The sequence below is a fragment of the Eremomyces bilateralis genome, assembly GCF_010015585.1.
Source record: "Eremomyces bilateralis CBS 781.70 unplaced genomic scaffold P152scaffold_19, whole genome shotgun sequence".
Taxonomy (NCBI): domain Eukaryota; kingdom Fungi; phylum Ascomycota; class Dothideomycetes; order Eremomycetales; family Eremomycetaceae; genus Eremomyces; species Eremomyces bilateralis.
In genome coordinates this window covers 396,827-422,629 of record NW_022985085.1, presented here as the reverse complement: position 1 = coordinate 422,629, position 25,803 = coordinate 396,827, and the positions used below count along the sequence as shown (strand labels likewise).

General features: G+C 52.2%; 12 protein-coding genes across 12 annotated transcripts; 6 read left to right on the top strand and 6 right to left on the bottom strand.

Moving 5' to 3' along the window:
• Positions 1-95: 95 nt before the first annotated feature.
• Positions 96-2,864, bottom strand: P152DRAFT_475863 (uncharacterized protein; the record flags this gene model as incomplete). The annotated part of the gene is made up of 6 exons (XM_033681446.1): positions 96-104; positions 209-382; positions 442-525; positions 603-767; positions 838-2,757; positions 2,811-2,864. The coding sequence occupies 6 exons, from the start codon at positions 2,862-2,864 to the stop codon at positions 96-98; spliced, it is 2,406 nt and encodes an 801-aa protein (XP_033531938.1).
• Positions 2,865-3,672: 808 nt separating this feature from the next.
• On the bottom strand, positions 3,673-4,019 carry P152DRAFT_401695 (uncharacterized protein; the record flags this gene model as incomplete). The annotated part of the gene is made up of 2 exons (XM_033676621.1): positions 3,673-3,825; positions 3,873-4,019. The coding sequence occupies 2 exons, from the start codon at positions 4,017-4,019 to the stop codon at positions 3,673-3,675; spliced, it is 300 nt and encodes a 99-aa protein (XP_033531937.1).
• Positions 4,020-4,890: 871 nt separating this feature from the next.
• On the top strand, positions 4,891-7,267 carry P152DRAFT_107544 (uncharacterized protein). Its single transcript, XM_033673599.1, has 4 exons — positions 4,891-5,221; positions 5,268-6,370; positions 6,416-6,611; positions 6,664-7,267. Exons 1-4 carry the CDS (start codon positions 5,060-5,062, stop codon positions 7,048-7,050), a joined length of 1,848 nt encoding a protein of 615 aa, XP_033531936.1. The 5' UTR covers positions 4,891-5,059; the 3' UTR covers positions 7,051-7,267.
• On the bottom strand, positions 6,895-8,551 carry P152DRAFT_484096 (dienelactone hydrolase family protein). Its single transcript, XM_033681985.1, has 2 exons — positions 7,507-8,551; positions 6,895-7,459 (listed from the first exon to the last, which is right to left on the bottom strand). Exons 1-2 carry the CDS (start codon positions 8,237-8,239, stop codon positions 7,362-7,364), a joined length of 831 nt encoding a protein of 276 aa, XP_033531935.1. The 5' UTR covers positions 8,240-8,551; the 3' UTR covers positions 6,895-7,361.
• A 271-nt stretch (positions 8,552-8,822) lies between these two features.
• On the top strand, positions 8,823-10,418 carry P152DRAFT_107539 (alpha/beta-hydrolase). The gene is made up of 2 exons (XM_033673598.1): positions 8,823-9,348; positions 9,402-10,418. Exons 1-2 carry the CDS (start codon positions 9,062-9,064, stop codon positions 10,324-10,326), a joined length of 1,212 nt encoding a protein of 403 aa, XP_033531934.1. The 5' UTR covers positions 8,823-9,061; the 3' UTR covers positions 10,327-10,418.
• A 164-nt stretch (positions 10,419-10,582) lies between these two features.
• Positions 10,583-11,455, top strand: P152DRAFT_401715 (PhyH-domain-containing protein; the record flags this gene model as incomplete). Its single annotated transcript, XM_033676622.1, has 2 exons — positions 10,583-11,207; positions 11,256-11,455. 2 exons carry the CDS (start codon positions 10,583-10,585, stop codon positions 11,453-11,455), a joined length of 825 nt encoding a protein of 274 aa, XP_033531933.1.
• Positions 11,456-11,779: 324 nt separating this feature from the next.
• P152DRAFT_484093 (HEAT repeat protein-like protein) lies at positions 11,780-18,271 on the bottom strand. Its single transcript, XM_033681984.1, has 3 exons — positions 13,522-18,271; positions 13,025-13,470; positions 11,780-12,976 (listed from the first exon to the last, which is right to left on the bottom strand). Exons 1-3 carry the CDS (start codon positions 18,136-18,138, stop codon positions 11,938-11,940), a joined length of 6,102 nt encoding a protein of 2,033 aa, XP_033531932.1. The 5' UTR covers positions 18,139-18,271; the 3' UTR covers positions 11,780-11,937.
• Positions 18,272-18,458: 187 nt separating this feature from the next.
• P152DRAFT_484092 (YebC-like protein) lies at positions 18,459-19,373 on the top strand (the record flags this gene model as incomplete). The annotated part of the gene is made up of 2 exons (XM_033681983.1): positions 18,459-18,654; positions 18,706-19,373. 2 exons carry the CDS (start codon positions 18,459-18,461, stop codon positions 19,371-19,373), a joined length of 864 nt encoding a protein of 287 aa, XP_033531931.1.
• P152DRAFT_421525 (uncharacterized protein) lies at positions 19,224-20,031 on the bottom strand. The gene is made up of 2 exons (XM_033677168.1): positions 19,863-20,031; positions 19,224-19,813 (listed from the first exon to the last, which is right to left on the bottom strand). The coding sequence occupies exons 1-2, from the start codon at positions 19,890-19,892 to the stop codon at positions 19,574-19,576; spliced, it is 270 nt and encodes an 89-aa protein (XP_033531930.1). The 5' UTR covers positions 19,893-20,031; the 3' UTR covers positions 19,224-19,573.
• Positions 20,032-20,458: 427 nt separating this feature from the next.
• Positions 20,459-21,342, top strand: P152DRAFT_401673 (ClpP/crotonase; the record flags this gene model as incomplete). Its single annotated transcript, XM_033676619.1, has 2 exons — positions 20,459-20,655; positions 20,721-21,342. The coding sequence occupies 2 exons, from the start codon at positions 20,459-20,461 to the stop codon at positions 21,340-21,342; spliced, it is 819 nt and encodes a 272-aa protein (XP_033531929.1).
• Positions 21,343-22,903: 1,561 nt separating this feature from the next.
• On the top strand, positions 22,904-24,302 carry P152DRAFT_516163 (uncharacterized protein). Its single transcript, XM_033682933.1, has 7 exons — positions 22,904-23,324; positions 23,377-23,394; positions 23,447-23,467; positions 23,521-23,562; positions 23,618-23,758; positions 23,808-23,936; positions 24,084-24,302. The coding sequence occupies exons 1-7, from the start codon at positions 23,243-23,245 to the stop codon at positions 24,224-24,226; spliced, it is 576 nt and encodes a 191-aa protein (XP_033531928.1). The 5' UTR covers positions 22,904-23,242; the 3' UTR covers positions 24,227-24,302.
• Positions 24,303-24,402: 100 nt separating this feature from the next.
• Positions 24,403-25,750, bottom strand: P152DRAFT_460804 (3-oxoacyl-reductase). Its single transcript, XM_033679995.1, has 6 exons — positions 25,417-25,750; positions 25,137-25,365; positions 25,077-25,086; positions 24,880-25,025; positions 24,740-24,830; positions 24,403-24,690 (listed from the first exon to the last, which is right to left on the bottom strand). Exons 1-6 carry the CDS (start codon positions 25,582-25,584, stop codon positions 24,465-24,467), a joined length of 870 nt encoding a protein of 289 aa, XP_033531927.1. The 5' UTR covers positions 25,585-25,750; the 3' UTR covers positions 24,403-24,464.
• Between the last annotated feature and the right edge of the window lie 53 nt (positions 25,751-25,803).

Below are 25,803 nucleotides of genomic sequence, written 5' to 3'. Positions count from 1 at the left end.
ATGAATGCAGCCAATATCAAAACCCGACGCGCATATATCTCGTCACATCACTCCCTCCCACGTCCACTCACCTTGCAAGCATCACCTCCGAAACATCACCTCCGCTTCAAATCAACAGTCAGCACCCAAGAATCAGAATAGGAATGAACGCAAGCAACAGAAATTGCTTTCTATGAAAAGCGAGGAAGATGAAAAGGGACAAACGTACCGTACTCGCACCACTAACGGACACCCGCTGCCTCCCCAACCAACTCTTCGGTGCCTCGCTCCGCCGCTGCAGCATCAACGTGTTGCTCTGCATGCGGCTTGCCAGGTCGTACCACGCGGTGGTGAGGAGGGTATTTTCACGTCGTAGATATTCAAGCTCTTGTCGTGTCACAGGCTATAAAAACATCTTGTGAGTATGGAACAATTTAGTATTACAAACGAAAAGATACGTACGTCACCGTCGGCCGGTGTGCTATTCCGCGCGGCCACGAGCTCCGTCCGGAGCGTTTCGACTTCCGCGTCGCGCGTCGCGAGTTTCTGTAAAGAACAGTTAGCGCTGGAACGTGCAGATAAGAGAAAACGTGCTGTTTGGCGAGTCGAGACGGTAGACCGACGACGGCTACGTCTGCGTGATGCAGTCCGCCGTCGCGGGCCCGCTCGTCCACGAGAACCACGACCAGTCCGACTTGTGCTTCGTGCCAGGCGACTGGCACTCCTTCCGCATCGCCCGCAGCCGCTCGGAGCTCCGCAGGCGGCGGGGGGGAGAAGAAGGCGGGCGTCTTTCTCGGCGATGTGGTTGAGGTTCCCGTAGATGGTGGCGTTGATAGAAGAGAAAATGTCGCGTCTTACCTCGCGGTCCAGCCAGGAGTTCATGGCGTAGGAATGTATCTGGTGGCCGAGCTCGTCGGCTTTCTGGTCAATGCGCTGGTCGAGCTCGGTGGGGGGCCCGGTGGTGAGGTCGAGGAGTTGGGTGCGGGCGAGCTGGATGGAGTGGAGGAGGTGTTCGGATTCGGATTCGGTGGCGAGGGCATCCTTGCGGTTGAGGGCGTGCTTGAGGAGGCTGCGCTCTTGCTCGAGCTCGGCTTGTAATTTGCCGATGAGGGTTTGCTGGGCTTCGGCGGCTTCGGTGGCGGCGCCTTCGGCATCGTTGGACGCACCCTCCTTCAGCTGGGCGACTTCGGTTAGTGATTCGACGAGCTTGGCTTTGATCTCCTTGAGCTCGTCAGTGGTGGAGTCAAGGAGATGTTTCTGTCGGAGATAGTACGAGGTGTCCTCGTTCTTCTCGTCCGTAGAGTTGTCGAGGACGCTCTTGAGGCCCAGGTTCTCCTGGAACAGGGTCAGATACTGCTCCTCGAGCTCGTCGTTCCGCTTTCGGAGGGTCTCAAGTTGTGTGCGGAGGACCTCCAACTCGGGGGATCCGAACGATGCCACCGAAGCCTGAAGCTTGTGGGATTGCGTCGGCTCGGGGTCTCCGGTGGTCGTTGTGGCAGCGTCGTCGAGCTCGTCGGCCAAGCCCGTCCCACCGGAGCGGGCCTCCAGGTCGAGGACTTGATCCTGAAGCTCTTTTATCCTCTCCTCGTTACGATTCTTGAACTCCAGGATCTGCTCGTAGCGCTGAGAGATGGTGGTGAGTTCGTGCTCCAGATGCTTGCGGGCGGTCTTTTGCGCGAAGATCTCGCGTTCGCCGTTGGAAATTGTCTCGAACTGCTCGGCGTTCGACTTCTGCAGTCGTGCACATGCCTCGCGGATCTTCTCCAGCTCCTTGATCTTTTCGGTTGCTTCCCGGAAGTCGTTGCGCAGGAACTCGGCATCCCTCGCGTCTTCTTTGAGGGTCTGTATTTTCTTCTTCAGGTTCTCGTTGGCTTTGTCTCTCCGAGACAGCTCGTCGCGTTCGGCTTGGATAAGCTGCAGTTGATCCCGGAGATCGTACTTCGAGACAGCGTCGGCCTTGAGTTGCTCCAGCTCGCGCTGATCGCGCTGAAGTTGATCTTGGGTTGTGGATAGCTGATTCTCGAGGTCGGCAATATATTCGCGGTCTTTCTCGTTCTGAATCCGAAGAACCTCGATTGCTTCACTAGTCGACGCCTTGTTCTGGTTCGCCAGGCGGTCCTGGACAGTGTCGAGCTCATGTTGCAGGTCCTCCTTCGTCGTATATAGCGTGGCGACCTCTTTGTTAAGTGTATCAATGCGCTCTTGAAGGCTGCGGTTCTCAGCATAAGCCTGGATCAGGTTTTCTTCTTTCTCAAGTTCGGGATCCCGTGCGACCACCGGATCGGAACTCGGCTCGGTTGGATCCGCGATCTCCTCAGCCTCGACCCCGTATTCTGCCAGCCTCTGATCGAGCTCCTGCATGTCATTGATCATGCTCATGAACAGATTGCCCGCTCGAGGGCCGAGCTCGCCAATGATTCCAACCATCCGTTCGTTCGACATCTCCGAGAAGAGGGCCGCAACGAACACGGCTTTGAGCAATTTGATAGTCTCTCCCGGTGACGCCTCGGCAGCGATTGCCTTTAGGTCGGGCGTCATCTTGTGGCTGAGGGTCTGGAGTTGTTTGCACTCCTCCCGGATATATGTAGTCACCGCTCGGTCGACGTGCTTGAGGTTCTGCCATCGGGCAATCCAGTTATCGCGAGCGGTGAGATCGGTCTCGGGAAGGTCGCCTCGGAAGTAGTTCGGGTCGACATCGCGCAGGACGTGCCATATGAGATGTCCGGTCTGAAGGTCATCGTAGGACCGGACGGGTTCAGGGGTTTCGAATGTCTTGATCTGCGAGATGCGTCGGTTAGCGATTTTGAGATCCTTCGGAAGCGATTCCCTACCCATTGGAGTAGCGATTGCCCAAGCTCAAACAGGTCAGACCGTTCGCTCGTCATGGTGGATGTGTCCTTGGAGTCGCGTATGCACCAGGCATGAAACTCCTCGGTAGATTATGGAGCGATTAGGTTCTAGTTAATTGTCTCGCAAGCGCGAAACGATAACGGGACGACATTTATTTAAGTATGTTGGAGTCGGGGAACAAAGAGAACAATGTCGCATCAATACCCATCGTTCAATAGGTCTCTCTTTGACTTGCGTATAGTGTGTCGTGTTGTTGGAATCTGGAGGTTATCACGTCGATGGTGCTTGAACCTGGAACTAGTGTTGTCGTGATTGGCTAATTTGTATGAGACTGTTTGACAATGATCCATTGTTTCTCTCATCTCAACAATACTCGGTCTTCGATTTTAAGAATTCTTTGAACCTCATTGTTCTTATTTCTTTCAGATTCAGTTCTTGGTCACTGTCGTGCGCTCCCTACACTGAGAGAATACGAGAAGGGAGTAAAGGACCCCACGGCGATGACGTAGGGCCGAACTGTTGGATTCAAGTCAAGAATCATGAAGATAACTCTGCTTGGAACTCGGTCTGGTAGATGAATGCTTGAAGCGTAGTAAAATCCCCGCCTCCGCAGTATACGAATGGTTTAATTTGTCCCGGAAATACGCCAGTCCAGCAACACCAAGCGTCCCTGGCCCGTGTTACCCAACGCCTGATGTACACCTCTTTGACTGATACAAGTCAAAGACGAGTCTTCCCGAATCAATCCCCTTCATAACCAATAAAAACCCCTAGCCATGTTCTCATGATGCACCCCGCTGTCGTGCGGCAATTCCCGGTTATGTCGTTCATGCACAACGGAAGCTAATTGACCTCTTCGTTGGTGTAGACCACTTGGTCTTCTTCGATCAGCGCATTGTACTCGGCGCCCCATGTTTGGATGGACTCGAGGACCTTCACTGGTACTCTGGCGGCGAATCCTTTAATGAGGTTGTACTCGTGTGTGATGATACCTCCCTGATCCATCGTTAGAAATATCCGTGTGGCTCGGAATTTGTACTTACCGCTGCCTGGATTGCATCCTTGGCTTGCTGCAATACATGGTCCGGCGTGCTCTCAGGATAGCTGATAACGACAGACTTCTGAGGGGCGGTGGCTAAAGCGAACGCCGCGAGGAGGACAAGGAGCAAGGAAAAGAGGGGAAACTTCATGGTTGTGTGCTGTTTCGACGGCGATTTGAAAGCTGGAATCGTTGATCGATTCTGAAAGACGATTTAGATGGCGGTAAAAGGAGGAAATTGGAAAGATAAGGGTAAATACCTGTGATGTTTGCTGGAAAGGGAGCTACTAAGGAATAGGTGATGGCATATGATGGCATGACTTCAAGACTCAAAGGAAGGAGCCAAGGAGGTCACAAGCACTGCACGTGATATGTGGTATAGCATGTGACTTCACGGCTCACCTAATCACCAATTCACCAATTCACCCTTCACCATTCACCATTTCACCAGTTCACCAATCACCAGTCACCTTCACTCACCTTGAATGGTTTGTGCACAGATCACCTCCGGCGGCCGGGCGGCGCCACTCCTTCCATTCCGCGTCTCCACACAAACTCCGACGACAACTCTTCAGAGTCCTCATCGTGATTCAACTTCAAACTTGTCTATCTAATTCTATTCACTCTTTCGCCAAATACATTTCATCCTTCATACTCGATCAGAACTTCGTGCCCCATATAAGTCAGGTCTGGAAGTTTCTTCACGTTGATGCACATACCCAGTCACTTGGAGCAGACAACGCACACTTCAGGATTCACGTCCCCGTGCCATTGAGCTTTGGCTATACCTGCCTGCTTCTCGCCTTCACACGGCACGGGATAGTCCCTCATATGACGGTCTGTCATATCTAACCTTCTATAGAGTATGGAAGGTTGAGAATTGGTGGGAGGAATTCAACGGGCTATTGAGGAGTTGCTTTGAGCAGACATCGTCGGCTCGAGGCGATCCAGTGATCAGAGCCTTCGGAGGTCTTAGTTAGCGGCACCTGAACGATTGAGCTGTATTGAAGGCTGTCACTTGTGGCATTTGGGGGATTGTCTGGTGGTCTCAGCATTCTCATTTCCTTCGCAATACGCAGCTGCAGTTGCACAATCACTTGCCACATCTCAACGAGAAGAACCTCTTCCGCTGGCCGTGACTCCTTAGATACAACTTGAATCCTGAGCAAACCAAATAAATCCTGATTCCTCATGGCATCACATTCAGCGGAGGTCGCTGCTGACTTTAGAGATGCCTTGCAAGATCTGAAGATCAACAGCAGACCAGAAATCAGCAACTTGACCGTAATCGCCAAGGAGAACACCGAACATGCGCAAGCTATCTCAAGAGAACTGGAAAACCATATCCGATTGGTAAGTGGCCTCCTGATGCTCATGGTGCTACAACTAACCGTCCAAGACTCGACCCGAATGGAAATTACCAGCTTTGTATGTCCTCGACTCGATCGTGAAGAATGTCGGAACCCCATACACCGTATACTTGGGCCGGAACCTCTTCAGGACATTTATGGAAGCCTATACCCTCGTTGATCCTGGAACCAGAAAAGCCATGGAAGGATTACTCAAGACGTGGAAGCTGCCGGTTCCTGAGTCCTTGGATACCAGACCGGTCTTTTCCGCCGAGGTCACTCGCGAAATTGAGAACGCGTTGATCAAGTTCCGTACCGTCACCATCCAACATCAGCAGCAGCAAGCCCGTAATCAGAGGCAGCCGTACGGTCAGCTTCCTGCCAGACCACCCCAACAGCCGCAATACAGAGAGTCTCCGACTCCGAACCCTCAAGGACCTTATGGCTATCCCATACCTCCACAAAAAACCACCGAGCCGCCTAGATCGCCCGTCCCACGTTACCTCTCTCCTGCGCATCAGGGCATCCCATCAGCGTCTCGGCAGCCGTATCTGCCTCCGTCGACTGCGCCGCCGCCTGATATCGGCCGCATCAAAGATACACTGAAGCAGATCATTCTATCCGCCACCATGGAAGTGTCCCAAAGACCAGCCGATGAACGCGCAAGATCACTTCTCACCACTCTCCTGAGCCTCCAGAAAGTCCTCGAGTCGGGGAGTCTCGCCCCTGATCAAATCCGGCAGGTTGAAGGCGAGATTCAACGGATATCGGGCGCCCTTCTCCCACGGACATCGACACCATCTGTCCCAACACATTTTGCCCCTGCCCCTGCTCCAACGCAGTCTGCGCCGCCGGTTGCTCTACCTTTTCCCTTTCCACCTCCGGCAGCAGCCAGTTCCCAGCGAGCAACACCACAGCCCTCACAGCCTCCGACCATGGATCTTTCTCAACTATTGCGACAATTCAATCCCACTCCTGCCTCCGCCCCTTCCCAGGCGCGCCCTCCACCACAACCAGCCAATGACCTGCTCGCTTCACTCCGAGCTGCTGGTCTTCTTGGGGGCGGCCGCGCAACTCCGGAGCCCAGCGCCCAACCGCAGCTCCAAACTGCACCCCTTAATGATGTCAAATTGGACCCGGTGTCATTGAAGATGTGAGTGTACCGTCAACTTCATCCGAACTCATCTAACCCGCCTAGATCACGCCCGAATCTCATCCGGTTGCTCTACTCTGCCAGGCCGGATCAATGCCGCGAATGCGCACGTCGGTTTCCCGCCACCGAAGAAGGCAAGAAGCGGAAGACCAGGCATCTCGACTGGCACTTCAAGACGAATATGCGCATCGCCGACACCTCTAAGAGCGTCATTAGCCGAAGCTGGTATATTGACGAGAGGGTGAGTCCGCGTCTCCCTTTGCTGAACCGAAGTACATGCTGACGTCAAATAGGAATGGATCGACTATCGAGAATCTGACGATACATCATCCGACAAAGGAAGCGGCTCCTCCAAAGCCAAGAAGCCCGACCCCAAAGACCAATACGTCCCAGTCCCTACAGATGCATCACTGGCCAACGCCCACTGTCCCATCTGTCAAGAGAAGTTCGATGCTCAATGGCACGAAGAGACGCAGCAACCGGTATGGTTTGACGCGATGCACATTGGCGGGCGGATCTATCACGCAAGCTGCTACGCGGAGTTGAGCAAAGCGTCGGGAATGGGCGCTGGCGGTGCCGGGGGGAGGGCCGGGGGAAGTAATATAGCTGCCTCGAATACTGCCAGAAGCACGCCTGATCCTATCCTTGGGAAACGAAAGTGGCATGCTGGTGCTGAATGATGTTCGATGATGCCTAGCCGCACCGCCCTGTACGCAGACCAGTAGGTTGGCGGTTCAATTGCCTGCTTCGCGAGCATCGCGGCTCACCTCAGGCGCGCATCTCCATGACCATTTCGTAGCTTGATCCCTCAACAGTCTTAGCGACTAGCCCACCTTTCAGATACCATTCCAAAATAATGCAATCTGGGGTTCAATTCGATACGAGCTAGCAAATAATCCTGCGTGACTGTGGCGCATCCCTTGATATCCTAAACCCCACACTGTTTTGAAACCGAACCTAACGCCTCCAATACGAACAGCACCGGCCGTCATCACAACCATCGTGTAAACCAAGAAATAGCCTGGTCCTCCGCTTCAATCCCTTGCTCGTTCTCCTTAGGAACGTGGGGATTGGCTCGCACAGCGAAACCTATGAATATCAGCATTTCGTACCTCATGGCAATGAGAGTTCCGTACCATGAGTAGCTCCCTCATATACCTTTACTTCACCCCCCGCCGGGTTTTGCCTCAACGCCTCCTCGAGGACCAGGATATTGTCTTTCGATATCTGATTGTCTTTCTCCGCACATGCCACGCTCAACGGCAGTTTGATCGCTTCCACGTCCGCCGGAAACGCAATGTAGCTCGGATGCGCGGTGAATGCCGCCGTGAGCAGGCTCTTCCCCCCGGCCGTCTTCTCCGTATCGCGCGCCAGGAGAAAAGTGTGCTTCCCGCCCCAGCAGAATCCCGCGACGCCGACCGAATGGTCCTCGTCTTCCGCCCGGAGCGCCTTCATGAACTTCACGACGCCGGGATACGTCTTCGCCGGCTTCGTGGCGAACGCCCACGGCAAGAAGATGGCCACGGCCTGCACGGCGTACACGACCTTCCAAAAGGTATGCGTCCCAAAGCTCTTATGCTCCGCCAAGATGTAGTCCGCGTTCTTCAGGAGGCCGGGACTTAGGACGTAGCCGTTCATGAAGTCCGGGAGCAGCACACGGAAGTGGCCTTTCTGCGCGTAGCTGTCGGCAAGGATGCGGTTGTTGTTGAACGTCCAGCCGAACGCGTCGGGGATGATCACGATGGTGCCCTTGGGAGGGGTGCCGGATGGAGGCGTGGCGACGTAGGTGGGTAGGCCGTACAGCGTTTCCTCCTTGCCGGACGGAGTCCCTTCATGCAATGTGCCGGACACGCAAGCCGGACACGCCATTGCGCGATGGGAGAAGCAGGAATGGAGGGGATGACGACGCAAAAAGTAAGTTGATATCGCAGCTGATATTGGAAGGAAGACCGCGCTGTTCAGTTAATATTTGATGTCACTCAAGCAGTCAAGCTCACAGTCTCATAATTAGCTCCAGGATCTTAATGGTGGGGGACCGTGTTTCTGGAACAAATTGTTTCTCGACAAGATGACAAACTTCGTTGAAATGTAAGTCTTTATCTTCTGTCTTTTAATTTCTTTCTTATCTTTGAATGCGCTACTGCACGGGTTGTGTCAGATTAAATCACTCCTCGAGACTTACCGCCTTAACGAGTCGTTCTTTAAATCCATCGTTAAATCCGTTCACCATCCAGATATATACCGATCAACTGCAGCCAAAGCACTGGCCATCCATCTTACCATTGGTCATCTTAACCTACAAAGACGCCGGAGGTCGGAGGTTGGAGGTTTGTGGGATTTGGATTCACTTGCCATTCCTTACGGTACTCCTTTAGGTTGTGCTAGCGTTATCTCCGTCTACATGTTGCTCCTAACCCCGAAGAACCGGCAGGAGTTTGACCCGACTTTGACAGCCTCGGATGCCCGGTCTGCGCCACGACCTTTCCGAATTCGTTGTTACGATGCACGAGAACGATATACTTTATGATACCATACGACTGCGACTTACCGATTCCGCGTCGTTGACAGAGTGGGGTTGCTTCTAGGCTGCGGGGATTTTGGAAACCGTTCTGACCCCCTCGGGTCGGGTCATCGTCGATCAGGGACGCGAAAACGTTGGGACCCAGCGTACGTCTCATCCAGCCGTCGACCATGGACAAAAGTAATGGCGTCTGGACCTGCCACCAGCATGTCATACCAGCATCTCACATACGAGGCTTCGAGCGAGGTGTACGAGACGAGAGAAAACATCGTCGTTCTCTTCGACTGTCCGTAAATGAATACGCCCCGAACATTGCACCGGATGGCTCCACCGAACCGATTACCATCTTATTCCATCACGGTGTCGGATTCACGAAGGAATCCTACGAGCCATTGTTTACCTCTATCTTCAGGAATTCAAACCATATCCGGGCAATATGGTCCTATGATATTGCCTGGTGAGTGCAGTTTCTGCCTTGTGTTGCCTAATGGTCATATCTAACGTCGGCAGGCATGGAAAATCGTATCTGCTGAATGAGGATGTAATTGGTGATATTCCTCATTGGAATGATGATGCTAGGGATGTCCTTCAGATCGTCAACTACTTCCATGAGAAGATGCCGGCGCCCATTGTTGGTGTGGCACATTCTGTTGGCTCCTCTGTTCTTATGATGGCGAGTCTGATGCATCCTCGACTCTTCTCCGGGATTGTGTGTGTGGATCCGGTCTACGCAACCGGCTATTCGCCGCGGCCTCTTAAATACCATCGAGCTATCCTTATGGCGAGAAGAAGGGACCGTTGGGCCAGCAAGGACGAGGCGCGGAAAGCCTTCCTTAAAAGCCCTTATTATGCTGCTTTTGACCCTGAAGTCTTCGAACTGGTCATGGAACATGATCTAAGAGAAGTCACCAGTCCGGACGGCAAAACCTATGTGACATTAGTCACTCCGAAGGCACAAGAAGTTGGATCTATGTTCAGACCCGTGCCGGCGAACAGTGTGAAAGAGTTTGCGGGCGTCTCAACCGACCGCAACTCATTCGGAGCAGAATTGGTCATTCCGGGATTCCACCTCTATGAACTAGCTGCGCTCCAAAAGCGGATGAAAGAGCTTGTGCCTTCTATCCATGTCATCTGGGCCGCGAACTCCGACATCTACAAAATCCCGAAGTATGCCGAATTTGCTCACAAAACTCTGGGCACAGACAAGGGTGTTTACGCGCATTCAGCCCCCAGGAGGGTTACACAAGAAGTAATCGATGGTGCCGGCCATACTGTTCCTCTTGAAAAGCCTAGGGAACTGGGGAAGGCAATTTCACAGTGGCTAGAGCACGAGACTCCGTTGTGGAAGCAAGAATATGAAGCGGAAAGGGGCGCGGACACGTTTTGGAGCTCTGAGCTTAACCCCGATTGGATGAAGGAAATCTCGAAAATATAACAACAGGTATCTTCCTACAGGCATCCAATCACTGAGACTGCCTGGACTTGCATATTCATGTCAATATTATCAGGATTCAGGATGGACCCATTCGGCTGCAGTGGGCCCTCGGCAACAACCCCGCGGGGCCCCGCAGTCCCACATGGGGTTTTAGATCGATCATCGTACATGGGGATCCGAATATATGTATGTACAGCGGCTCACGTTGGCGACAAAATATACGCGATATGTTTGTTTAATCCTATCGTGTCCGAATATGACAGCTACCTCTGAGTCCATCAATTCATCAGTGGTCGACGCCGCGAAGACGAAACTGAAAGAGGAGGGATGGTGTACTATCCCAAACGTTTTGGATCCTGACAGGACGAAAGACGCATTAGATAAGTTATGGAAAGCTGCAAAGGAAAGCGAGCGGCAAGGCGTGGACACCTTCATGCCGAAACTCGATCCGAATGCCAGCAACGTCCGAGTCTTCTATCTCTTGGAACGGGACGCCTTGTTCCGCGAATTGATCGCGCATCCCACCGCTGTGGAAATGGTAAAATCGGTATTGGGGGAGAACTACTTGATCAGCAACTTCACGGCGAATATCGCGCGGCCTGGGAGTAAGAGCATGGGGCTTCACTCGGACCAAAGTCTCGTCGTGCCGGATCCGTGGAAGGAGCCGTGGGCATTGAACGTCGTCTGGTGTTTGAATGATGTCTACTTCGAGAACGGCGCCACCCTGTTCATCCCCGGCAGCCACAAGTGGATGAACCGATCCGACGTGCCTGACAATGCGGACCAGCTGCTTCGGCCATTTGAAGCAAAGGCTGGTTCCATCATCGTCATGGAGGGAAGAGTTTGGCATACTTCAGGGGCTAATATCACAGTTGATGCTGGTCTGTCAAGAATATACGCATTGGTCGCCCGTGCTAACGAATTTCCAGATCGAGCATTACTGTTCGGATATTATACGGCGCCGTTCCTTCGGCAACAGGTCAATTGGACTGCGGCCCTGTCGCAGGAAGTCCAGTCTTCGCTCAGTCCACAGATGAGGGAGTGGCTAGGGTTGAACGTGACAGCGAACACTGGAAAGGTGTCGAACCTACATTACCTGGCTGACCAATACGGAAAAGGGAAAATATGAAACTCTACTTGTTTTCTACACCCTCTAAGATTCTCACTAACGCATTGCTTCCGTGACCAACTGGTTCCGGTACCTTCTTATTTCATAATAAGTGAGCAAAGACCGCTCTTAGTAGTGATACGAGCAACAAGGCCGCGTCTGGTAAAGAAAAAATCATGCATTAGGGGTAGGGCCGGAGGAGGGAGCCAGGCTGTAAACCAGGCAACTATTGTGACGGTGGAATCCGTGATGTGTACTTCTATAGTATATAGTATATACCCTCTCTATACATCTCACTCAGCTCAGCTAAGGGGGTGAACTAGCGAAAAGACGATAAGTATTCTAGGCCTGCTGTGCCACTGTCACGGCTAGTGCATTTATTCAAAATATTGGACGGCGGCTGATAACAATGCTATAGGGTGGCCCTGCCTGGTCCGCAAACAAGCCAAAAATGTACATCCTGGCAGCTTTCTATCCCTAGTACTAAACGCTTCAATTCCTACTCAAGCACCGAAATCCATTTTCAGTGCAATAGTGGGCTCTGTATCAACTTTCCGTTCTTCTTTCTTTCCCATGCTTATTCCAGAAGCCCTAATAACCTGCTCAAGGAAAGCTCGTTGATCCTGATCCATGGCACCAAGGATGGATCTGAACGACCTTTGGTTCGTTGCAGCCAATTCAAGCAGCCTTGTACCAACCTCCTTTTCAGACTCTTGCCCGCCTTGGTTCGCGCGAGCCAACAGTGCAGAGATAACAAGAGACATTGCAGACAACGCCTGGTCAGGCGCTAGGGATTGGACAAACCCAATGACGCCTTGGATGAGGATAGCGATCCCTTCTTCCAGCCCTTCCAGATCAGGAGGCATCGTTATAAATCCGAGTACGCGGGGGAGAAGTTGGACAACGAGTGAGGCCTCAGCAGGATTTTTTCGTGATAATGACAGGATGGATCGTGCACAGTTCGCCGCAACCTTGCATGTGAGTCCGTTTTCGAGGCCATCCGACAGCTCTGATACAAAACGGGCTAGTAGCGGATCGTCCGGATTGAGTAAGTTACTTGCGGAGCTAAGGAAAATGGTGAAAGCCAGTAATGTGTTCCTTTCGCACGGTAACGCAGCCTCGGATTCTCTCAATTGGGCGGATTTGAGGATTTGAAAGAACCGAACGAGCATTCCACGCAGTTGGGTCGCCGTATCTGATAATGGATCCAGCGCGAGACTGGTTATGAAACGCTTGAATATTGGAAGGACTTGGGGAACGATGGTGGCTTGACAAGCACCGGTTCCGAGGATAGTGACGAACAGGTGGAGAATACAGGCATGCAAGTCGGTCCGGATGATGATCGGGAATACAGCTGCCGCATCCACAAGAGAGGAGAGAGCCAATGTAACGACATCGACGGCTTCTTCGTTGAGTGCATGAAGAGCACGGTGCTTATTTTCGGAGACATTCGGGATAAGTCCAGCGAGTGTGAGCACAATCAGCCTCGTCAACTCAAAGAGTTGATCAATGTCTTCCGAAAGTCGGTCATCCTCAGCTCTACTTGTAGGATGTTAGCACTATCAAAATCACTTTGTTTGGGGAACGTACTCGGTCGGTTTCCGTGCGGAGGGGTGCGACAGGCACAAGTTTCGCGCGATTTGAACGACGACATGCTGCACATTGAGAGGCTCGGTCAAGACCAACCGGCCAAGCATGTCCATGGTTTCCGAAAACACATCGTCTCTATAGATCGCTTGTCCAGATACTGATGGACGCAGGATCTTTCGAACGGCTTGCAGAATGCTGATTGTTCGCTCTTTGGCGGCAACGTCTTCCCCTGTCTGTCCGATCAACGCTTCGAAAGCGAGTCCATAGAGAACGAAGAAGAATGCAACAGGTTCATCGCGATAATTGATGTTACTAGGTCGGCCATTGACTGCGCTCGAGTTTTCTCCTTCCGGTTTCTCGTCAAGTGCGTCGAATACAAACTCACTGTCCTGGTCGATCAAACTAGCGATGGCATCGACGAGGTTGAGCCACGCAGATTGGTAGAACTGGTGAAATTCGTCAGAAACAATAACAGAAGGTCGCTAGAAAAGACTCACGTGGAGCAAGGTGTCCCTATTCAAGGCGGCGTAGACTGTGTCTAGACTGCCTGACATGCTTGCAGGTCCAGATGCACCAGACACGTCCGGCTCAAACCTCAACTGCGCATATTCTCGAAGACTAGCAAGCCACAAGGGTGCCAGCTTGGCGAGATGAGGTTTAAGCACATCGACGAGGTATTTCTGCTCGGCGCTTGCAATCTGAAGCTCGGCCCAGGCGGAGAAGACGGCCATTTTGACCATGACCAACGCATTCGAACTCAGACCCTTCAGATCGCCAACCGTGACAAATTCATCTTCCTTGGATAGGTTCTCGAGAGCGGAAACGAGCAATTTCAATATCCTTCCCATCTTATCGACATCTGTTACGATGCCAGTCGCGATGAACGAAGCGCAGACACTGATCGCCTGTGCAGCCAGCTCGGGTGACGAGTCGGCAGCAAAGGAGGGCGTTACGGCAGATCCAATTTGAGCTTGGTACTGCTCTAACAAAGACGCTTCAGCAAAATCGGGATCGGGTGTCTTGCCGAACATCTTCAACACCATGTCGATCGTTTGGAGTCCGCGAAGTCTAAGCTCGATGACACTTCCTGTAGAGGCAGCAAAAGCAATCTTAATGATATCTCCAATCTCCTGTACAAGCGCTGTCTCGGCGGGGGACACTTCCTTGGCCGCTACATCTCTTGCAACAATAGAGAGAAGTTCGATGAGGCAATCCATTGCAAAGGCCCGAACCTGCCATCGCAGAAACTCCTGTCTAGGTGCAACTGCAGCTGCCTCATCTCCAGCCCCGGCCGCCGCTGCGAATCCCGCGACCTCATCATCTTTCAGATCGATAGCCACGGATTTCTTCTGTGCGGGTTTCGGCGACGACTTCTCAACCTTGACAGCTTTGAGGAGCGCAGTGTTGCATCGTTCGATCCATCTCGCCGGGTCGGTCAATGCGGATTGATGTAGCCAGTTCTGCATGATGCTTCGGAGGACATTGTTCATCGGATCGTTGTCTAGCGCGTGCCATAATTGATCCCCCAAGCCTGGATCTGCGGCATTAATAACATCATCAGCATCTCGCCTCATCAAATTATGCAGCCCATCAATCGCCAACGAGCGAAGCCGTGCTGATTCGGACTTCAGCTCTTTTTGAAGCATCGTAACGTAGAGAGCAAAGTCAAGGTGTCCAGGAGCATAAAGGGATAGATGTTCAAGGCACCGAACGCTTTCGATTCGGATTATATTCAGCTGCTCGACGCCAAATGCTCGTACCAGCGTCAGAATCAATTCTCGCGCCTTTGTCATGTCCTGAAGATCGGGGCCGAGCACATTGATGATGCTGTCTGTACATCGAGCAAGAACGGCAGGGGTCGGAAGGTCGACTTCGAGGTTTGACCCGCCCAAGGAATTGGTTTCGGCATTATGCGAATCTGACGCATACAGTTGCGCCAATATTCCAAGCGTACCAGACACATAGCTAGAGTACGATAAACCAGCCGAATCCGCAACCTTTGACAAGCTTTCCAATGCCCAGAAATGAACTGTGGGATGAGGGTCATTGCTCAGCGACATCAGGATGCCTACGATATTCTTCAAATGGAATCCTGCTGCCATGCCTCCAAGCTGGGAATGAATGCAACCCAAAGCGAGGGCACACCCGGCTCGAGCACTGGGTTCCCGGTTGGCCACAATCTTATCAATTAACCAAGTGACTTGACTTTGGGTAAATTGTGTCCCTGCCGCGCTGCACATCCGCCCAAACGCTTGTGCGGCGGCGTTGCGAACGTAGGGATCGTGGTAGACGATCAACAATTGTAAAAGCTCCTGAAGCGCCTTTTCAACCGGATCCCTGCGTATGTTTCCTGGAGGGAGAACTGTCTCCTTTGCAGCAACTTTTAACGCATTTAGGAGAGCAACCACAACATTTACGGTCATAGCTGCGTGTCTTGCTGGGTCTCTCTGTAGCAAACTGGCAGTGAGGAAGGCGGTGATCTGTTCGAGAATACTTTCTTGAACTCGAGGTCCTTGCAATGCCAAAGAGATGGCAAATAAGTTGATCGCATGATCCACGACTTGTGTCGACGAGGGTTCGGGGTTGCTTGATTCCTCGGAGGAGTCGCTTCTCAGGTATAGTAAAACGGAATCATGTTCCAGCGCTCCACATACGGGTGTCTGTACGGTTTGGTTGATGAGACCATCCGGCTCCGTCTGCGTGAGCCAATGGTGTTTGCCATTATGAAGCGTTTCACCCGGAAGGGGCCTAACATCGTACCCCTTCAGCAGACCTGTGATTCCAAATCCACTGTTGTCGCCAACTTCCCAAATGGACTCAAAGTTCCCGATCGAACTCGCTATCGAAGCGCTCAATGAGTTTGGTGCGTAATTCTCTGGATCAGCGAAAGCTGAGACGGCCAATGGGAGAAGGTTGGATTGCAGAAGAGTTTCGCGGGCAGCGGGAGCGCTGTCTATGACAAGTTTCGTGTAGCATTGAAATACACGCCGTCGGACCATCAGGTCGAAATCATGGAGATCCAAGGAAGGGGAAAGCCTCCTCTCGGCATCATCTGTCACTTTCTTTCGCGGCAGGCTGGTTACGAACACAGATGTGTTCTGAAGCATGGTCGCCAACCTCTTCGTAACGTCCGCGGTAAGTAGTCGCTTGTTGTACTCTAGGAAGGTTAGAATCGAACCCAAAGCGCACTCTCTAACATGAGTCAAGAAGCTCAGCTCCAGCATATCTCTACCATGCATCGTCTCTCTATTCAAGGGCTTCGGGAGAGCGTTCTTCCAGAGCAGAAGCAGTTGGGTAATGTGGATCTTCACAAAGTTCGGTCCGAGAGACATCAAACCGCCGAGGAGGATCCAGGCAACCTGGATTTGCGTGCTTGAGATTCTCAAATTCGAGCTGCTGCTTGATTTGAGAAGGGTGGTGGCTTGAGAAAGAACCCGTGCATAAACATCTAGCGAGCCGTACAGCGGATTTTCCGTCGACGTGCTCAAAAGCGCAGCAAGCCCGTTGGCAAGACCCACGCAGCGCCGAGATGACTGTCGATGGCCCCCTAATAGGCCAAGCTCCCGATTGAGACTGTTGGAGCACATCGTGACTACGGACAGGAGCTGCTGTGGGCATGCAGAGACAAATGACCGAAAACAAGCGGAGGCATGGACTTGAACGGTATAACTCGGATGCTGTAATACTTGGAAAAGCCCTTCCCGGCACGATTCCGCGACTGCATTGGATGCCGACCGAACGCACCCCAATAAAGCTGCCAAAGCGCTTAGTGCTCCGGTCAGAACTTGTTTGCTTGGCTCCGGACGCTCTTTTAGGCTCTGTGGATAGTCTTTGATGATGCCGTTCAGCAGAAACTTGGCAGCATCCAATTGCGCGGATTCTCCAAGAAGCTCCCGTCCAACCACCTTCTCAAGGATGATCCGGACGAATTTCCGCGATATTAATAGACGGTAGCGGTTATTGTAGATGGCAGGGTTCGACAAAATGTCCTCAAACAAGTTCCGCGCTAGGATGGGGTAATGCTTCTGTATGGTGTCGATAGGCAATCTTCGGCAAATAGAGACGTAGCAGAGCGCGAGACCAGCTCTAGTCCTATTGCTCGTGGCAGGGCGACAGTATGGAGCCGAGAGCTGCCTCAACAGCTCTGCAAAGCCATATGACAGCTGCATAGCCGGTTTGCCCGGTGCAGGCGACCCAGGCCTGTCGATCGTATCTTCCTCATCTTCCAAGTCGCCTGGCTGTCGCTTTGTCGGCTTTTTTTGCTTCTTCGGTCGAGGGACGATGTCGGGATGCGGGTTCTCGGAGTAGCTCTTCACTAGGCATGCGGAGAGACATGACGCAGCTGTCGTCCGCAGGGTAGGAGACTGGCTATCGAGAGCCTTGAACAATGCCGCTTGCAGTTTCTCGTAGTCGTTGGAGTTGTCGAAGTACGGGGTATGTTGAATCAGGTGCTCCAAACACCAGCACGCAGCAATTTGGACCTGGAATGACTTGTCCCCCGCAGCGGATGATCGTGCTTGTTTCCAAATGTCTCTTGCCACATGCTCATCCAAAGAGTAGCCGACCCCTTTAGCGATCTTCCCGAGTGCTTTGAAGGTGGATGCTTTGAATCCAACATGATGCTGAGCAGCTTTCAATTGGCGCAGTGTAATAGTACACGCCAAGGAAGAAGTTCCAATCGCGCTATCTCCAGCAGCTTCGAATATGGCTCCCAGGCAATGAACAGCCGCATGTCTGGATGCCAGTTCCTTCTCGCTTTTACCAGTGGTTCCCAGCGTCGCTATTAAGTCGTTGATGCTTTCGAACAGTGGTTTTCGGTCGCCCTTTGTAAATACCGCCGAGAGTGTTCTTCCCAAGCTGTCTCGAATGACTCGAGTCGGGGTCGGCGAGGAGAGGGTGATGATCTGGAAGACCTCCTTTTTGATGGACGCTTGGTAGGCGGTTGCCTGATCGGCGTTTAGATTGGTCGTGTAGTTCGCAAGGTCGGATGCAAATGTCAGCAAATATAGCTCTTGTTGCTCCGAAGGAAGTGAATGAAGCTTCTCGACATCGAGAGTATACTCGGGTTGCGCTCCGTTCGTGGTGGCAGAGGGCGTCGGCGCTTCCGACGCCATTGGAGCTCGTGACTGTTGTGGAGTTCCCTTCAAGTCATATCCCACATTTCAAATCATTATGTTAGGGCCAGAGTGAAATATACAGAAGGATATTGGCGATATTGGCATGGTAGAGCGCTGTCCAACTCGAAGCAGGGTGAACAAATGTTCATAAGGATGAATGATGAAGTGAACGATGGCGTTCTATGGGCAAGTTTTCCCGAGTCACGAACTCGCCTATTCTTGCCAGGAAATGTGCCATAACTAACCAGGAGCTTGACCTTAAGGCTCAAATACTTCCTTTCGACTTTTGTAAAGGTCATGCTCTGCAATTGCACCTAATGAGACCTTACAGGCTTGCCTTTGAGCATCATTATATAATAAGGTTACTAACCAAGCGTTATTTCTGCTATTCGCCGCAGTTTAACTCTGGTCATAGCCGATGGGCCACCATCCGTCATGACAAGGGGAAGAATGATGCTGCGAAGAACAAGCAGCGAAACGTGTTTGCAAAGGAAATAGAATTGGCTTCTAAATGTTCGTTGAGTCCTCATCGTCACAAGAGACAAGTGTCTGACTGTCTCCCAGTATACGGTCCCAATCCGGATGAGAACGGTCAACTCGCTGCTGCAATTGTCGTTGCGAAGAAAGCAGGCTTCCCGAAAACATCAATATCCGCCGCGATAGCTCGTGGTCGCGGCATATCGCCCACCGGCGCAGCTCTCGAGAATGTTCATCTGGAAGCTCTGCTCCCGCAATCCGTCGGGGTGGTCATCGAGTGTCAGACCGACAGCCGAATTCGAACGCTTACAGAGCTGCGGCAGGTGGTGAAGAAGTTTGAGGGGAATGCGACGCCGACACAATATCTTTTTGAGAAGAAGGGCCGAATCATCTTCGACACTAGGGATGGAGTATCCGCGGAAACGATTCTCGAGGCGGCGATCGACGCTGGCGCGCTTGATGTTACGGATGGCGACGAAGACACAGTTCGGGTCTTCACGAGTCCCAGCGATGTGAACTTGGTGTCCAGGGGCATGGGCAACCAGTTGGGTTTGGAAATCAAAGCCGCCAATATCATCTGGGATCCCAATGAAGATACAACGGTTCCATTGGACGATGGGAAGGCAGAAGAGCTCTGCAGTTTTATAGAGGCCTTGGAGGAGGTACAAGGGGTGCAAGCGGTGTACATGAATGTCGCGCAAGGCTCTCTTGGGAATGAGACATGGAAGACCTTTCAGTCGACGCTGGAAATGTAGATATTGGTGTTTTATACTGTACAATATAACGTTACAAGTTAGGGCGTGACAGTCTTGGAAGTGCTCATAGAGAGGCCAATGCCGAAAGTCCTGGTGTACATCCTGAAGTGGGTATTTCCAAACGCAACGCCTTTGAAATGATTCCGTTTTAGATACCCATTAAACGCCTCACATGCAGTCGAAGCGGTTCCTCGCCGATCTTATGCCCCATCCCCTGCCATGTCTTGCTGAGAGCGTGTTTCCTCCGCCAGTCGCGTTGCCCTTCTTTCCAGCCGTCGTCGCCTTAATCGTTCTAGCTCGGCGCGGATGTCCTCGGGTTCGGTTGGGATCTTGTTGCTCTGCTCTTTCGACGGCCAAAAGCCATCGACGGAGAACTTGCTGTCGAGGTTCGTGCCGAAGTAGTACATGATGCCAATGGGGAACATGATGTAAAACCCAAACTGAGTCAACTGTTAGAAATGCTATGCGACATTCATGAGAAGCGCTTACTTTGAAAACTTCAAGGTTCGGGCCCCCCATTTCCGTTTCGATGGTAAATGGCTTCGCAGGAAGATATCAGAAGACAACTATTCAAGGCTCTTTTCGCGCAGCAACCCCTGGCGAGTCTAGTTTATGAAGGATCGGTTCAATGCCTGGCTGTCCTGCTTCAACCAAATATCATTAGGCTTTGCACCTCAGTTGCACAGCTTGGAAGTGTTTGGCAGAGTATCACGACATACATCAAGGACTTCATGAATCATGTCGAAGTCTTAAGTCAGCCCATGCGACTGGAGTGTTCGGTATGGCCGGGTCAGAACCAGTGTAATTGCCTTACTGCCTTGATGCCTCATCGTACTCGCTGCGCTGTCAGAGTCGTACCGGCAAGACTCCCCAACGCATCCGAATCTCACGGATATCCAGAGTTCACAGGAAAACCATCCTTGTAACCTGGACCTCGGTAACATCAACATGCTGAGCATGATGAATACTAAACTCGGTATATAGAACCATAATAGAAAAGGTATCTCTATCTTTCCATAATCAATATCTTCAGTCTAAGTCAAATAGAGCATCTCTTAATCATCTCTTAAGACACATTTATCATCATGTCTACTACCCCAGAACAGGATGTTTCGGTCGAATACCGCGGGCGGATCGCCATCATCACCTTGGACCGACAGCACAAGCTCAATGCTCTCGATGCCGACCGATATTTCCAGCTCGCCAAGTTGATGCATGAGGTTGCCAGCCACGATGAGGTCTTCATCACCATCGTCACCGGCAAGGGACGATACTTCAGCGCGTAAGTCGAACTCCACCCGCCGCGAGGTCCAATGCCATCGAACATGGACTAATCGACAACGACAGCGGTGCTGATGTCGGCATCTCGCGTGACAATGACCCCAACGAGGACCCCCGACGCGCCTCGCTGAAGTCCTTCGTCTCCAACAACCTCCACATCACCCACGCCTTCTACTCCCACCCGAAGATCCTGGTCTTCGCCCTCAACGGCCCTGCGGTCGGCCTGTCCGCCGCCATCGTCGCGCACGCCGACTTCGTCTACGCTGCGCCTCACGCCTTCCTCCTCACCCCGTTTAGCAGCTTGGGCCTGGTCGCCGAAGGCAACGCCAGTCTCGCGTTCGTGCAACGCCTCGGGATCAGCAAGGCCAATGAGGCGCTCATCATGAGCAAGCGCCTCACCATCGACGAGCTGGTGCATGTCGGCTTTGTGAACAAGGTGTTCGACACCAACAAGGACTCGGACAAATTCTTGGCGAAGGTCATCGAGGAGGTCAACGACCGCATGGGGACCCATCTGGTCCCCGACAGCATGACGAAGACGAAGGCGCTGATCCGGAGGCCGTATAACGACCTGCACGATGCGCAGGGCGTCCATGAAGTGTTTGGTGGTCTGCAGCGCTTCTTGAGCGGGGTTCCCCAAGAGGAGTTCCGGAAGATCGCCTCGGGGGAGAAGAAGCATAAGTTGTGATTTCTGTACAGTCAGCGTCTGTGTCAATTGCCATGTCAAACCTGAAGGCGGACATCTTCACCGTCGGCGGCGCGAGCGAACGCAGATGTTTTCCATAATATTTTCCAATGTCGCTTGGCTTTCGCAGGATGTTTAAATCATATTGCTCAATTGTATCATCTCTCGGCCTCGGCTTCATAGCATCTATGGGAAACCGTTACCAGTTTCTGGATTTCGGTATCGACCATTCGTGGATCATCCTTCGGGAGGTCCTTGCTCTTGTTACCATGTGCTCATCGTTCACGGAACCACATTTCCGCAACCTGCAACCTGGATTACCATGAGTGTGGAGGCGATATGCCATGGAATGTTCCGAATTTCCCGCTGTATGTTAGGGCTATATGCCCTATGACTTTGTGTGGGGCATCGTGGTTCATCCCGAAGCCATCTGCCGACCTGATCTACTTTAGGGCCTCCCTCCTGCCAACGGCGTGTTGGCATTACGATGAGAAAACCAGCTTTGCTCTTACCCAAGAACTTCAATTCTGTTGACGTGATTGCGAGTAGCTATGGCTCCATGACATGCGGTCGTACATTCCTTTTCCTTGGAGAATTAAGTTCCAACTATGGCTAGTTCCGAGGTAGAGTGACGCCAGCTCAGTGGACGGAAAACAGGTTTGATGAGATGAAGTACCGGTACAGTGGAGGCCATGGAGTTGTTGCCGTCGGATTTTGGTCTAATTCTATTCTAAACAGTCAATACGTAGTAGAGACTTTCGTTTTCATCACGCATACCAGAATTCGATGTAAAACACTTCGTTGCTGTGACCAAGAATTGTCCTGACCAAGTATTGTTCTGATCCAGGGTTTCGATTAGGGTGTCTCTTGACCTGTGTTGTTTCAAATTCACAACTCTCATCACTCTTTCCATCGGATTCAACATCAAACCCTCTCCACTCTCCAGGTGCCTGCTCCAGAGCAAGGTATTCCATGTGAGCGCATCCTAGCCATCATAATTCTAGACCTATGCACCCTCATTGTGTTTCGTGGTCGCTCGCGCAATTCCCCACGGTTCTGATTGAATCGCACTCAATTTATGAACCATCCGGCAAATTTCCGTTCGCAGTTAACCTCGTCCACGTCCTGTTGCCCTATTATGATCTATCATGATTCGGACAAATTGGGACTAGGTACGATCTCAGGCCTATCCAGACGCGTTAGATACTTTCTTTAGCCCGGATGCAATGTCTCAGACTACGTGTTGGAGGCTTTCTTCAAACCGGATACAATACCTAAGTCGATTTATGTCGCCTTGTCTCTCTCGCTGCCAAGGCAACTAGAAGGCGAAGCAACTGTTAAGCATTTCAAAGTAGCTTGGGAACCACCCTCCTGATCCAGCACGGGCTAGCATTTGCCGTATTGAGTGGTGATAGGATAATTCATACCTAGGGAGCAATACCAACGACCTATGGATTGCTTGACCTGCTTAATTTACTGTCAGGCGACATCAGGTACTGTATATATCTTGGCACGGGCCTTGCTATTCAGTATTACCATATATTGTGGATGCGGGGAAATCGTACCTGTTTCAATTTATATCCTCTCAGCCAACTTGCGTTAACTCGCCTCCATCCGTAACATTCATGATTCTTAGGGCTAGCGTTCATCTAATCACCCTATGGATTGCACAAAACGATCATATGGATGGCGGAGAAAACGGGAACCCTCATGCCTGGGCTCATGACGGCAATTTCCCAGATCTTCACCTGCCATGTTATAAATGCCATACGTTGACCCGCTCTTTTGATACCTGCACCGATTGATTTGCATCCATAATTGCCCGGTGCAGAAGTCTCTCCCTTACCCTGACGCACTTCGTTTCGTGTCTTGACGATATTATTTCCAACGACCTTTGTGAACCATGCAGATCTCCGTAGCACTGTTGACCGTGCTGGCGGCGCTTGGCTCCGCTGCGCCGATCGAGAACGAGAAGAGGCAGTTGGGTATGCATTGACCCTTAATATACATGGGATGCTTGTACTGACCTCCTAGTAGATGGACTTTCTGGCCTTGGTATTTGAACAATCTCTTGCTCACTAATATCCATTTGCTGATAATATTCCAGGTGGACTGTCCGGTGGGCTTGGTAAATGATGTTCTGTCGACAGTTGATGTGCATGGGCGCTAATGGAACTTCAGGTGGCCTTAGCGGAGGACTCGGCGGGTCGTCTGGCGGTCTAGGTACGTTGGCGCATCCAGTCGATAATGATGCGCACAGTGCTGACCCAAAACTCAGGTGGCCTCAGCGGCGGCCTTGGAGGCTTATCGTCAGGAGGTGGCATCGGGGATTTGCTTGGGGGCCTTGGAGGCTCAGGAGGTGGCATCGGGGACTTGCTCGGAGGCTTGAGTGGAGGTGGCCTGGGTGGTCTCTCGGGTGGTTTGTTCTTCCATACCTACCGTCATATCACATCTACTCACCGATTTAGGCCTCGGCGGTCTCTCCGGCGGTCTCGGTGGCCTCAGCGGTGGCCTCGGTGGCCTCAGTGGTGGCCTCGGTGGCCTCTCTGGTGGCAGCGGACTCGGTGGACTCAGTGGACTTAGCGGCGGCCTTGGAGGTCTCTCCGGGGGTAGTGGACTCGGTGGCCTGAGCGGCGGACTCGGTGGCCTCAGCGGTGGACTCGGTGGCCTCAGTGGTGGCCTCGGTGGCCTCTCTGGTGGCAGCGGACTTGGTGGACTCAGTGGACTTAGCGGCGGCCTTGGAGGTCTCTCCGGGGGTAGTGGACTCGGTGGCCTGAGCGGCGGACTTGGTGGCCTCAGCGGCGGACTCGGTGGCCTCTCTGGTGGCCTCGGTGGTCTCTCCGGCGGCAGTGGTCTCGGTGGCCTTGCTCCCCCTTCTGGCGCCTAGGAGTAAGGGCAGCAGCAGTGGGTAGCGCGTAAGAAAATCCAGGACAGCTGTGGCTTGCTGGATTAGCTCTCTGTCTGCGTATTTCAATTCATTGTACAAACAAATTGAAAATTCGTTCCTGAAACCGTGGTTTCCAATTGCAACATAGTACTGACGTCTCACTGGCAATAGGGGATGCGTTTGTATGGTACAACCAACTTAATTGCACGTTATGTCGCAACGTGGTGCAGAATATTATTTACAACTTCGTCGATTTCTTGTTGGAACGCCATCCGGACAGCGTGCTGCCGCCGTCAATCTCATACACGCCACCGGTCATATGGGCGGAGGCAACACTGCTCAAAAAGAGGATCAGTCCAGCAAAATCTTCCGGCTTTCCAACACGTCCCGTCGGCTGTCGTGAGAGCAGGGCATCCCCTGCCTTCTCCAGGCCGAATGCGGACATGCGCGATGGGAAAACGCCGCTGTGAATGGTGAGCTTAAGGGTACGAATCAAGCGGACGGGCGACTTACGGGCAGACGCAATGCACATTGATGTGCCTCGTAGCGAGTTTCGAAGCCTGGAGCTTGGACAGATGGATACAGGCAGCCTTGGATGGGCCGTCTTATATCTTGATGAGCAGATGAGACTCGACGGGTTAAAAGAGACTTACAGCTGAAAGGTCCGTGACCGGGAGCGGAGAGGCCGCCCTCTTCCGTAGAGGTGACATCGGTGGTCTGGACACCAGCCATTGATGCAATGTTGATGATCGCGCTCGGATTGTGCGCAGTTGCGCCCTTCTTAAGGAGTGCCTCCAAGCTAAATCTGGGTTAGATTTTTTCTTTAGCTAAATAGGAAGCCTTAGCGTACCCAACAGTAGCTGAGGTTATGTTAGTACTCTATTTGAACAGATCCCGTTGGACAACATACTATAATAAATCGCCTTGACGTTCAAGGCCATGATTTTGTCCCAGCCGCTCTCCGGGAAGTCTTCATAAGGTGCGCCCCACGTAGCGCCAGAGTTGTTCAGGAGAAGAGTTACTCTATCGGTCCTCTTCTCAACTTCGCTACAAAAAGCGAGGCATCCCGCCTTGTCTTTGAGGTCTGCAACGATGTATTCGCATCGTCCTGGCCCAAGACCATTTAATCGAGCGGTGACCTTTCGATGGAAATCAGCAGGGCGGACCGCTTCGCGATGGAACATGTTTACCTTTTTCAACTCAGCCTCTTTCCGGCTGGCGATGATCACTCGTGCGCCGTTCTGGACGAAGGCCTGAGCGGCCATCTCGCCCAAGCCGCTCGCTCCACCAGTAACGAGACAGACATGGTTGCGAACGTTGAAGAGGTTCGGAACCCCGAGGTTGGCTTGGGAGGTCATGTTGGGGATTTCAAGAAATGTCTAGTCGATCGATGGCTATCACGTAATACACCCACTGAACTCTGAAGAAAGTACAATGTTAAGATCTCGTCTAGATCAATAAGTACAATAGGACGGCATCTTTCGGCGGGGTTCACGGCTTGCCGTGTTGTTGCGAGAATGTAAACCTGGAGCCGAGGTGCCATTAAAGTTGGGGCGTGGAGAAATTGGGGAACCCCT